The sequence below is a fragment of the Silene latifolia genome, chromosome Y (assembly GCF_048544455.1).
Source record: "Silene latifolia isolate original U9 population chromosome Y, ASM4854445v1, whole genome shotgun sequence".
Lineage (NCBI taxonomy): Eukaryota > Viridiplantae > Streptophyta > Magnoliopsida > Caryophyllales > Caryophyllaceae > Silene > Silene latifolia.
In genome coordinates, this window is record NC_133538.1 from 397,245,995 (window position 1) to 397,258,941 (window position 12,947).

The 12,947-nt window shown below is 36.8% G+C and overlaps 1 protein-coding gene across 1 annotated transcript; it reads right to left on the reverse strand.

Moving 5' to 3' along the window:
- Positions 1 to 9,030: 9,030 nt before the first annotated feature.
- Positions 9,031 to 10,751, reverse strand: LOC141632150 (uncharacterized). The gene is made up of 3 exons (XM_074444725.1): positions 10,666 to 10,751; positions 9,237 to 9,738; positions 9,031 to 9,117 (listed from the first exon to the last, which is right to left on the reverse strand). The coding sequence occupies exons 1-3, from the start codon at positions 10,749 to 10,751 to the stop codon at positions 9,031 to 9,033; spliced, it is 675 nt and encodes a 224-aa protein (XP_074300826.1).
- Between the last annotated feature and the right edge of the window lie 2,196 nt (positions 10,752 to 12,947).

Sequence of the window (12,947 nt, forward strand, 5' to 3'; positions counted from 1 at the left end):
ATACAAACTTGGGCCTGAAATTTGGAGGCCCTGGGCTGCGCTGGGCCTTAGACGCCCCTGAATTAAAGTATGATTAATTATTTCTTGTTGCTATTGTACGATTAATTAAGGAATGGAAAAGATTTTTTAAACATGTATTCTTAAAATACATATTTAAAAATCTATGTAAAGCAAAATTTACAAGAATATTTCTCAGTATATAGTAAAAATTAGTGCAACATTTTAATTTCTCACAATATATTCCTATAACTTTCTTTATAGTTTATACCGTATAAGTTTTAATATAAATACAAAGGACAAACGTTAGAAAATCCGTTACAAAAATCACTTGAGTGTAAAATGATGGACCTTAAAACAGAAAAAAGCTAAACCAGATGAAATACTTTTTAGTTTTAATGTGAAAACAAGAGTGACTTTATCAGTGGAGAAGTAGTGCATCTAGGTAGAAAGTGTTGCACCCAGCTCATGACATTCTTGAGCCAACGCCTCTTTTTAGTTTTTACCATACGGTTAAAGTCTTGTTACCAAAATTCTTCAAAACTACCTTTTACAACATTGCCTTTTTTTTTTTAAAGAACCTTTTACAAGATTTTTTAGGTACATTGATGCAAAAAAAAAAAAAAGATTCCTTAGCTACGTTGGCCGTTTGGACGAATTTAATCGGTTAAAATAAGAGAATCGGTTTTAAATTGTGGCAAGATTATGTCTTGCAAGCGCTAGCATATATCGGGAGTGATTGAACTAGAATGCGTGCAATGGTTTGCATAAAACTATTGATTGTGTATGTTTAGGCTTTTGCCTAGTGCACACTTAGACAAAACATAGTACTTGTGGATTATCAAATGAATTTGTAATAATTTTCTTAGAAATACTTTCATACAAATATTTATGTATGTTAATCCTAGTAAATTAAATTTAATAAAATGTTGGATGTGGACATTCTTATTTCTTATCACAAAATCTACTTTTTCAACACATCGACTTCATTCATATCAAATAACCTGTAAATTATCATACTCGTATTAATTTCATAATGAACTGTTAAAAAGATGGATTGATGAGAATGAAAAAATCCATGCACTCACACAAAGTTGTAATTTACTAGTCATTACTCTGTTCATTTCATTTTTATTGTTCTCTTTTCCTCAAAAATTTATTTCAATTGTCTTCCTTTTTTAAAATTTAGCATGTTTATTTTCATTAACTATGTCAACCATACTCGTATGTTTATTATTTACTACTCCCTAACTCCCACTTGTAAATCATCATGTTTTATTTTTGTTATTACGATCTTATTTAAGATGACAATGACCTGCTATTTTCCTACCCTTATATATCTGGCAACCATTATTAGGTTTTGATAGGCGATTCCCTATTCCAAAAGTGTTTCTAGAACCATAATTCCGTGTGAGTGATTTTGAAATTATTTCATTGCATGTCATTGTAGTTTCAATAGCAAAAGAATATACTCCATTATAGATAAATTGCAAAAAGTTACGGAATAATAAACCAGTATAGTGGTATATCATGTCACCATTCATACCAGTTTAGATCTTTTGTCTCATTTTTCTGTTACTTCTACCGTTCATCTCTCAAATAATAAAAAGCGGTAATAATTTATAATAATGAGATAATGCGTATAAAAAGAAGATATCAGGACACTAGATGTGTTACGAAATAAAACAGATGATCGATCCAGATAATCCTTACTATGCTACTATATATTCACGGTAATTGTAAGTCTGTAACTAATGAAAGTACTTCTTTTTTTTGGTGGAATGTGGGGTATATATATATATATATATATATATATATATATATATATATATATATATATATATATATATATATATCAAAAAATTAAAAATCAGGATACATAGGACATGCATTCAATCAGCTACTACAAGAAACCATACTGCTTTAACCATTCTAAGTCTGCTAAGACCAAAGATTGAGTATCTCTTCCTCAAACTCGCATCTTCATATCATCAAGAACCTGCCCAGCAACTTTCTCAGGCCTCATCAGAACTCCTTCATTTCTGCACTGGTTCTTTTGATGCCAAACATGGTACACTGCTCCCATAACTATTCCTACCTGTATTCCTTGTTGCATTTTTGAGCCCGTAGCTTTGATACACCAGTCTAACACATTATCAATTGGGAAAGAGATTCTAGTATACTGGTTTATACCATGCGCAACCTTCTTACTATAAGCACAGTCAAAGAAAATGTGGGAAGGACTTTTAGTTGTCTGTCCACACAAGTAACAACCATCATCAATGTCCACCCCATAACTGACCAGTTTATCTTTGGTTCTAAACGCTCCATGAACAAGTAGCCATCCCATAAATTAATGCTTTGGCACTGCCCAAGCATTCCATATCACTCTGGACCAGCTAACCTTAGCTCTGCTGCCCATGAGCCAGTTATAGCATCTGGCTGTAGAAAAACCTGCCCCTTGACTATCCTAACTTCCATTGATATATGCAGCTGCCAAGTCTTGTTTCACACTGTATATCCTCCTCCAAACCCAGCTAGTATTGGCACTAGGTCTATACTGCATCCAATCCTTCCCTTTTAAATGATTATGCTGCACCCACTTAACCCAAATAGAATCCTTTCCCTCAGCTATCCAGTTCACCAGTCTGCCTATCATTGCTTTATTCATCAGTTCCTGATTTTTAATGTCAAGTCCACCCTCTTCTTAGGCCTGCATATAGTGTCCCAAGCCACTAATGGAACCCTCCTGTAGTCAGCACTGTTATCCCACAAGAAATTCCTACAGGTGGCCTCAACCTTTGCTAGGATGCCCTTTGGTATAACAAACATAGATGCCCAATAAGAGTGTAGAGATGACAATACAGACTTCACTAGGACAAGTCTCCCTGCATAAGAGAATTTCCTAGCTCCATAGCTATGGATCCTACAACAAATCTTCTCCACTAGGCATTCACAGTCCTGCTTCTTGAATCTATTAATCTGTATTAGCATGCCCAAGTATTTAAAAGGCAACACACCTTCTACAAAACCTGACACACTCAGAATATCATTCTTAAGCGGCTCTGGTACCCCCTCCCCTGAAATAGGCATTAGATTTTGAGGCACTAATCTTTAAACCAGTTGCTTTAGAGAAGGTAGAGTATGACTGAATTAAGAGCATCATAGACTTAGCATCCCCATTGCTGAAAAGCAAGACATCATCAGCAAACATCATATTTGCCAGTTGCAGGTGTTTACACATAGGGTGATACCTGAACTCATATTTGGCTGCAGCATATTTAATAGTTCTTGTCAAGTATTCCATGCAAAGTGTAAATATTAGAGGAGAAAGAGGATCTCCCTGTCTGAGCTCCCTTTTGCCATGGAAATAGCCAAACATTTCCCTATTAATGGATAAGGAAAAGGAAGCAGTAGTAATACATTGCATAACTTTTTAGTTATTTAGACCAAATTAATACTCATCTTATGATATTAAAATTACAAATTAATTTAAAGTGGTCTAAATCTACATGCATGCAAATAAAAAGTATAAAAGATGGTATTAAACCATCTTAAGACAAGAAAATCCTTACATTGTATAAGGTAAGTTAAAGGCACAACTCAAGGACTCCTTCATTGATGCTGTTCTTGAGCTATGAAAATGGATGATCCTCCAAGACAACTAACCACCAAAAAGATGGTCTCCTAAGGATACACCCAAGAATCAACCCAAAAACTATTATATTACTAACTAGGTAAAAATAGTAGTAATCCTTGTTTGTAATATATTTGATGTACTAATAAATATTATTACTATGATAATATTATTAGTAGATAATTATATGTGTTTTTAGATGAATAAGATGAAAAAAATAAGAAGGAAAATTGGTCTCTTAAGGAAGAGAGGGCTACCGGTTTTAGGCTTAAAATTGGACCAATTTTACTTCAAATTTTTCCAACCTCGAAAATGAAGTGAATAATGGGGTATTTATAGCAAAAATAAGGGAATAATCCTTAGTGGAAAATCCACTACAAAGGACACTTGTATGTCCTCATAAAAACCGAAACATGTGGACTACTTATGGTCCATTTCGGTTTTCGACATTTGCCCAACAAATGCTTATAAGTCTTATATTTAATTATCTTACATAATTAAATATTAATTTAATTATTTAACCCTTAAATAATATAAATTAACTACCAATGACTACTTAACTATTAAGTAATCATAAGACCATATTATCAACATATAATGTGTAGATATTAACCCATTTAGCTAATTTTACAACCTCTTGTAAAATATAATAGCTAATTGATTCTACCTCAAAACATATACACATATCGTATAAAATTAATTAATTAACAATTAATTAATAAATTCTAATCATTTATTATTTAAATATCTCATAATTAAATAATAAATCTCTTTGTCCCGAGTTCGTAACCCGTCATCAAATAATACATTTATGTGACTAACTAAAAGTCAAATAATACAAGGAATTAATTATCTCGTATCTCATACAAACAATTAATTTATTCTATTTGGGCGTCATCCTATAGGTGTGACCTAAAGGGATCAAATGATCACCGCCACACACGACAAGTAATGTCAAACTCTAGTCAGCCAATCATTACCGATTAATGACGATCAGCTGACAAATAAATAAAATAAATCCCCGATATTCCTTTTACGAGATTTAATATGTAAACGCACTCATTGTGGAGGACACTACTCCAACAATCTCCCACTTGTCTGACACAAGTGTGCGTTACCAATTCTCTTGTCCAATAATATCTCCCACTCAATGCAAGATGTCTTTCAGGTCGTTCTTGCACGTGATCATATCATAAAGTGGTTTCCTCGATCAGGAGAATGACTGTCTGACCGGATAATCTCCTATAGATCGCATCCGAGCGTGGCCACGCATTCACAGTCATCTCTCCTCGAGTGGCCTTGAGATAAAAAAATGACTTAAAAGGACAATCCTGGTGACCTATTTTCTTCGTTCGATATAGATCACAATGACCCAGTAAATGCTCATCGGCCTCCTTTTACGGTGCGACCTAGAACAAAAACCAAAGTCACCGGAAAACCGTACCAACTCAGACAAATAGTCACCAGTCTAAAGAATTGACTCGAAGGAATAAATAGAAGTCCTCGCCACGACCTAGCAACAAAAGGACTCTATAAACGGTCACTGTCCGACAAATTGTCTCACAATATGCCTATGTAATCGACCAGTCATCACTATGACCATATGACAAACTCTGTCATCTATCGCCTTACAATCTAGTCACTCCGAGACGTCACCTCATTAAGTAACTAGGGACAAAATACAATGTTAATCCAGTTCACTTAATAGGGTTCGACATTGTCTTTACAACCTATTTGGAGAAAACAAAGTATATAAATTCAGACATAAAACTGAATATAACGATAAATGCAACTTATCATATATGAAATAATAAATACAATATTTTGATTATTACATATCATATAATTTACAACATTAAACTTTCGTCTCAACCCCATCGAAACTACATGACTATCATGTTTAGCTTGAGACAATGGCTTGGTTAAAGGATCGGCGATGTTGTCACCGTCCCAACCTTACAAATCGTAATTTCTTTCCTTTTGATTAAATCTCTAATTACATGAAATTTCCTAAGTACATGCCTAGACTTGTTACTAGACTTGGGCTCTTTTTCTTGAAAAATATCCCCACTGTTATCACAATACAAAGTGATAGGATCCTCGGCGGTCGGAACTACTTTCGGTCCCTCTAAAATTGCCTAATCCAAACACTTCCTTTGCGGCTTCGGAGGTGCAGTGTACTCGACTTTCGTTGTAGAATCGCATCCACGAGACTCTTTGAAACTTCTCTAGCAAACCGCCCCTCCGTTCAACAAAAAGACAAAACCACTGGGATTTCAAACCTATTGGTTTGGAAACGCATCCGTATAACCTCTTACACGTAATTCGATTCTCCTCCAAACACTAAGAATGAATCTTTAGTCCTTCTCAAGTACTTGAATATTCTTGACGGCTATCCGTGACTCTCACCGAGTTTTCGAAAACGACTCGTCATACTCAAAGCATACGAGACATCAGGACGAGAACACATCATAGCATAGATGATCGATCCAACAGCGGAAGCATAGGAATCGATTTCATGCGTTCAATATCCTTAGGCTCGGTGGACACCGTGACTTACTCAAAGTGATCCCACTACCCATAGGTAGAAAACCTCTCTTGCAGTTTTTCATATTGAATCGGTCAAGAATCTTATCGATATATGCTTCTTGACTCAATGCTAATATCCTTTTGGATCTATCCCTATAGATCCGGATACCCAAGATGCGCTGAGCTTCTCCCAAATCTTTCATTTGGAAGTGATTTCCCAACCACTTCTTAACAGAAGCAAGCATATCTACATCATTCCCAATGAGTAATATGTCGTCCACATAAAGAAGTAAGAAAACAACTTTACTCCCACTAAACTTCATGTATAAACATGGTTCCTCAACACTTCAAGAAAAACCATTCTGTTTAATAACATGATCAAAACGATGATTCCAACTCCTTGACGCTTGCTTAAGACCATAAATGGATCTCTTAAGTTTGCATACTTTGTTAGGATTTTTAGGATCCACAAAACCCTCAGGTTGTGTCATGAACACTTCCTCTTCCAGAAACCCGTTCAGGAAAGCGGTTTTGACATCCATTTGCCATATCTTATAATCATGAAATGCAGCAATCGCTAACATTATCCGAACAGATCTAAGCATAGCAACTGGTACAAAAGTTTCATCATAGTGTAAACCAAGAACCTGAGTGAAACCTTTTGCAACCAATCTAGCTTTGTAGACATCTTTATGTCCATCCATGCCGATTTTAATCTTGAATATCCACTTACACTGAAGAGGTCGAACATCTTTAGGTAAGTCAACCAGGTCCCATACCTGATTATCGTACATGGAATCCATTTCGGATTGCATGGCTTCAAGCCATAGCTTAGAGTCAGAACTCATAATAGCTGCTTTATAGGTTTTGGGTTCATCACTTTCTAAAAGTAAAACCTCATAGTCACCATCTTCCTCGATAATACCAAGGTATCTATCGGTGGCGACTAACCCTTTCGACCTCCTAGGTTCAGAAGGAACAATAACCGATTCAGACGTAGAAGGAACATCTTCCTGTATTGTCATATCAGTTTGTGGCTCTTGAACTTCGTCAAGTTCAAATTTTCTCCCACTCTGTCTTCTAGAAATAAATTCTTTTTCTAGAAAGACAGCTTCACGAGCCACAAACACTTTGTTCTTGTTATTATTGTAGAAGTAATATCCACAAGTTTCCTTAGGGTAGCCTACAAAAATACACTTTTCAGAACGAGGTGCAAGCTTATCGTCAAACTTGCTCTTGACATAAGTATCACAACCCCATACTTTCATGTATCGCATTTCCTTCAAATTTTTCCAACCTCGGAAATGAAGTGAATAATGGGGTATTTATAGCAAAAATAAGGGAACAATCCTTAGTGGAAAATCCACTACAAAGGACACTTGTATGTCCTCATAAAAACCGAAACATGTGGACTACTTATGGTCCATTTCGGTTTTCGACATTTGCCCCACAAATGCTTATAAGTCTTATATTTAATTATCTTACATAATTAAATATTAATTTAATTATTTAACCCTTAAATAATATAAATTAACTACCAATGACTACTTAACTATTAAGTAATCATAAGACCATATTATCAACATATAATGTGTCAATGTTAACCCATTTAGCTAATTTTACAACCTCTTGTAAAATATAATAGCTAATTGATTCTACCTCAAAACATATACACATATCGTATAAAATTAATTAATTAACAATTAATTAATAAATTCTAATCATTTATTATTTAAATATCTCATAATTAAATAATAAATCTCTTTGTCCCGAGTTCGTAACCCGTCATCAAATAATACATTTATGTGACTAACTAAAAGTCAAATAATACAAGGAATTAATTATCCCGTATCTCATACAAACAATTAATTTATTATATTTGGGCGTCATCCTATAGGTGTGACCTAAAGGGATCAGCTGATCACCGCCGTCACACGACAGTAATGTCAAACTCTAGTCAGCCAATCATTACCGATTAACGACGATCAGCTGACAAATAAATAAAATAAATCCCCGTTATTCCTTTTACGAGATTTAATATGTAAACGCACTCATTGTGGAGGACACTACTCCAACATAACCATCTCCTTAAACTCCTTAGGAAACTTAAGCTCTCCCAAAAGCTTCTCTACAAAAGTTCAATCCACAGTATCATATGCCTTTTGCAGGTCAATTTTGATCAAACACCTAGGAGATGCATTAGGTCTTTCATAGAGTCTAATAAGGTCCTGGCAAATTAAGATATTTTACTCTATGCTCCTATTCTGAATGAAGGGCCCCTGATTTTGATCAATTAGAGAAGGCAACACCTCAGCTAGTCTTGCACATAGCAGCTTGGAGATAACTTTATAAACAACATTACAACTGGCTATTGGACGAAATTGTAGCACAGTTTGAGGTCTATCACATTTAGGGATCAATGTTAGATTGGTAGCATTCAGCTGCTTCAACAATTGTCTCTTATTAAAAAAATCCCTGACTGCATTAATAACCTCCCCTCCTATCTCATTCCAGACATCCTTAAAGAACCTGCTTGTGTACCCATCTGACCCCGGAGATTTGATATCAGGAATGCTAAACACAGTAGCCCTAATCTCCTCCCCAGTGACAGGTCTCATTAAGATAGACTGATGTTCCTCTATGCACCTAGGTCCCTGATCAATAATTCTTTTGTGGATCTTAGATGTTTCCTGCTTAGTCCTAAGTAAGGTCATATAATATTTTAAGAATGCAACTTGGACTTGATTAGGACTATCACACATATTGCCATTCATATCCTCTATCATGATGACCCTGGTCCCATTCCTTCGCTTTTTAAGTAGACCATGAAAGTAAGAGCTATTTGCATCTCCCTCTTTCATCCAGGTCTACTTAGCCTTTTGTGCTAGGTAACTATCTCTAGCAATGCTTAACTCCTTAAGCTCCTGAGATGCCTCATATTCTGCAGTAATGAGCTGCAAGTTTGAGGGATTCTTGCCAATCTGCTCCTACTGCAAGTCCTGCACTTGTTTCTGCAGTCTGCTGGTAGCATATTCAATGTCACTATATCCCTCCCTATTCAATCTTTTCAAACAGGCTTCAAATTCTTCAAGTTTTTGGCCAATTTAAACATATGTGTACCATCAATACATCTATTCCAATTCCTTCTAACAGTAGGCAAGAAATCTTTTGCACCACCCCACATGTTGAAGTATTTGAAGCATCTTTTCCCCTGGGCACTTTTAGAACTGCTTACTATGCATGGTGTATGATCAAGCAAGCCCTCTGGCATAAAATGAGCATACAAGTCAGGCAGATGATCACTCCAGTCCTTATTAACCAGGAACCTATCAATCCTACTATATATTCTCTCCTCAGGTTTTTGTTTGTTATTCCATGTAAACAGTGAACCAGTAGCAGCAATATCTATCACACCACAATCTGCCACACACTTTCTAAATGGTTCAATCTCAGCAGAAGGCGAATTACCACCAACCCTCTCAGTAGCTGATAAAACACAGTTAAAATCTCCTGCAATAGCCCAAGGACCACTAACATGACTAGCAAATTTCCTCAAATGATCGCAAAGAGGAGCCCTGTCATGTATAGAGTTGAATGCATAAACTGAAAGTACTTCTTTAAGTTTTTAGTTCGCTTAAATTCTTCTTTGTTATTAATAAGAACTGTTAAGTAAACAATTTTAGTTTTTTCATTGGTTAAAATGTACGATAATATGGTACACCGATTGTAGCTACGAGTAACAATTTCTAAACATGTGTTGTATGAGTTTCCTTAAAAAAATGGGAATTGAACAAATGGAATTTGGAAAGCAGCATAATCACAGTAGTTGTGCAATCATTTGAAGATGCCAAAAGTGGCATAAAAAAAGAAAAAAGAAGTTGGTGCCATTAAAATACCACTCAAGTCGTTATATAGGTCACTTCATACGCCACTATGCATACAATGTGATATAAACACTCGTTATCGTTTGAGCACCTTCACAATGGACCGTCATACATGTCGTTAAATGTACAAAAAAATGTTAGGTACTTTACTTTATAAGTTTAAACAAGACCTCGTTTTTATTCTAGTTTGCACTTTGGCAACCTCTTTTTATCGAATTTAAACAATGCGTGGCCGTGGTGGAGTTAGGGAAAGACTAGCAGGAGAGCTCGTCCCGGCCCTGCTCACGGAAGAAAATTCCGACTGAAAATGAACATATATTATCATCTATGATATCGAGTACAAAATATGTAACTATAAGAATTGTAAATTATGAAGCGTTCTTGTTGGAAATAGGGGCTTATTTAGCCAAAATGAATTTTTCCAATTGTCCCACATTGGTGAGGAAGTGTGAGATTTATGGGTTTATATATCCCTCACACTTTATACCATCACTAGTGGGTTAAAAGAGCCTTTTGTGGAGGGCTTGCGAGGTGCTTAATTCAGCTCGCACACGCGTGCCCGTGCCCGAGCCCGGCACGGCCCGGATCCGGATTCATGATTCGGGATTTGGCAATCGCCTGCGGCGGGCTATGCCTATCTTTTTGGACCGGGTTTGTATGTTTTGGGCTGTGTGGTAACTGGACTGTCCAAATTCATTTACCATGTGCTGAATAAGTCAGTCAAACTAACTGTTAGTGGGTGAGAGTTTTACTCCCCACTTCCTACCTTGACTGCTGGCCTTTAGGGGACGATTTGAGCTTCTATTTTTAGCTATAAATAACAGCCTCCTCAGCACATCAAACACACAACAATCATATACACTCTCTTCCCATTTATTTCTTACTATTTCTATATGTTCTTGGGTAAAGATCGAGGTCGTTCCAGGCCTATCAGTCTTGAGTGGGCAAGTCTGAAAGGCGACAGTAGTGTAATCCTTGGGGAACTACCGGTCATTTTCTGATCGCCACCACGGTCGTACCGGAAATAGTTTTCAAGGCAGTGGTTCTCTTCCACGTCACTACTTCTCTTGTTCGGTATTTCTGATCCTTTTTCATTGTTACTGCACTTTCGTCATAACAATTTGAAAACTATTATTGTTGCTGTAACAATGTCGTCTGTTTTATGAAAGACTCTTCCTGATTTGACTAAACTTGAAAAACTAGACGGTCACAACTATAAGCGTTGGTCACAAAAACCGCTGATGTTCTTTGAACAACTAGAAATTGATTATGTGCTGTTTAGTGACCCTTCCGCTCCTGTTAAGGAAGCAGCTAATCGGGAACTCGATACGATCTCGATAGCCGAGTCAGTGGTGTCAAAGGCTCCGGAATGATTGGGCGTAAAGTGTCTGTAGGTGGCTTTTTAAGTCCGCCGTCAAATCCCAGGGCTCAACCCTGGGCGCATTCGGGAAAAAAGGCAGGATCTTAAAATTCTTAATATAGCGTGCTGCGTCTGTTGAGGAGACTCCCCCTGTTATTTCTGTTGTTAAGTCAAACGAAGAGGATATTAAGAAATTTGATAAAGACAATAAGACTGTTAGGTGCCAGCTTCTAAATAACATGACTGACACCCTTTTTGACCTGTTTATGGTTCATAAGTCTTCCAAACAGATATGGGAGTCCTTAGAGGCCAAGTATGGGGCTGATGATGCGGGGAAAAAGAAATATGTTGTGGGTAAGTGGCTGGAATTTCAGATGGCTGACGGGAAAACTATTATGGAACAAGTTCATGTCTATGAAAATCTATGTGCTGATGTTGTTAACGAGAGTATTAAATTAGATGACGTTTTCGTGGCTAATGTACTGCTGGAAAAATTCCCTCCTTCCTGGTCTGACTATAGGAACCACCTTAAGCATAAGAAAAAAGACCTGTCTCTTCAAGAACTAGTAGGACACATGAGGATCGAAGAGGCAAATCGCCTTAAAGACAAACCTGTTAGTCAATCTGTGAATGCTTCTGTTGCTGCTGTTAAGGCTAATCTGGTTGAGTCTGGTGGTCCGTCTAATATTGAGAAGTTCAAGGGTAAGGGTAAGGCCAAGGTTGGTCAGGGTAAGAACTAGGGTCCTGCTAAGAAGAATGCTCCAGGGAAGCATACCAAACCAGTTTCTAAGATTCAGAAACCAAAGGGTCCTATTGTTTGCTACGTCTGTGGGAAAACTGGTCACAAAGCTTACCAGTGCATTGAAAAGAAAACCGCTGAAGCCAATATTGCTGTGACTGATGATGTCATTGCTGCTGTGATTGTGGAAGCTAATCTGGTGGGTAATGTTGCTGAATGGGTCTTGGATACTGGTGCTTCTAGACACCTCTGTGCTGATAAGGGGTTATTTGCTGAGTTCGAGGGGTAGCTGATGGGGAATGTGTCTACATGGGTAATTCTTCATCTGTAATGATCACAGGCAAAGGCAAGATCTTTTTCAAACTCACCTCGGGGAAAACACTTGCTCTCACTAATGTTTTATTTGCACCCTCATTGCGTCGAAACCTCGTGTCTGGTGCCTTATTGAACACAGCTGGTTTGAAACTTGTTTTTGAGGCTGACAAGGTTGTAATGTCGCGTAATGGGAAACTTGTGGGCAAGGGTTATCTTTTTGGGGGTCTTTTTGTATTGAACACTGATTCAGTTTTTAATAATATTGCATCTACTTCTGCTTATATCGCTGAGTTTATTGATGTTTGGTATGGTAGATTAGGTCATGTGAATGTTGACTATATTCAAAAACTTAGAACTATGAGTTTAATTCCAAGTTTATCGAGTCAAGAATTCTCTAAATGTGCTAGCTGTGTTGAGGTTAAATTTACAAAGAAACCTAGTAAACCTGTTACAACTAGGAATACGAGTCTTCTTGAGTTAATTCAC

Coding starts and splice junctions, on each gene's coding strand:
- LOC141632150 (XM_074444725.1), bottom strand. CDS start 10,751: ATGGTAAATGAATTTGGACAGTCCAGTTACCACACAGCCCAAAACATA. Junction 9,739..10,665: donor ATAGGCATAGCCCGCCGCAG/GCGATTGCCAAA, acceptor TATACATGACAG/GGCTCCTCTTTGCGATCATT. Junction 9,118..9,236: donor ACTTGAAGAATTTGAAGCCT/GTTTGAAAAGAT, acceptor TCAAACTTGCAG/CTCATTACTGCAGAATATGA.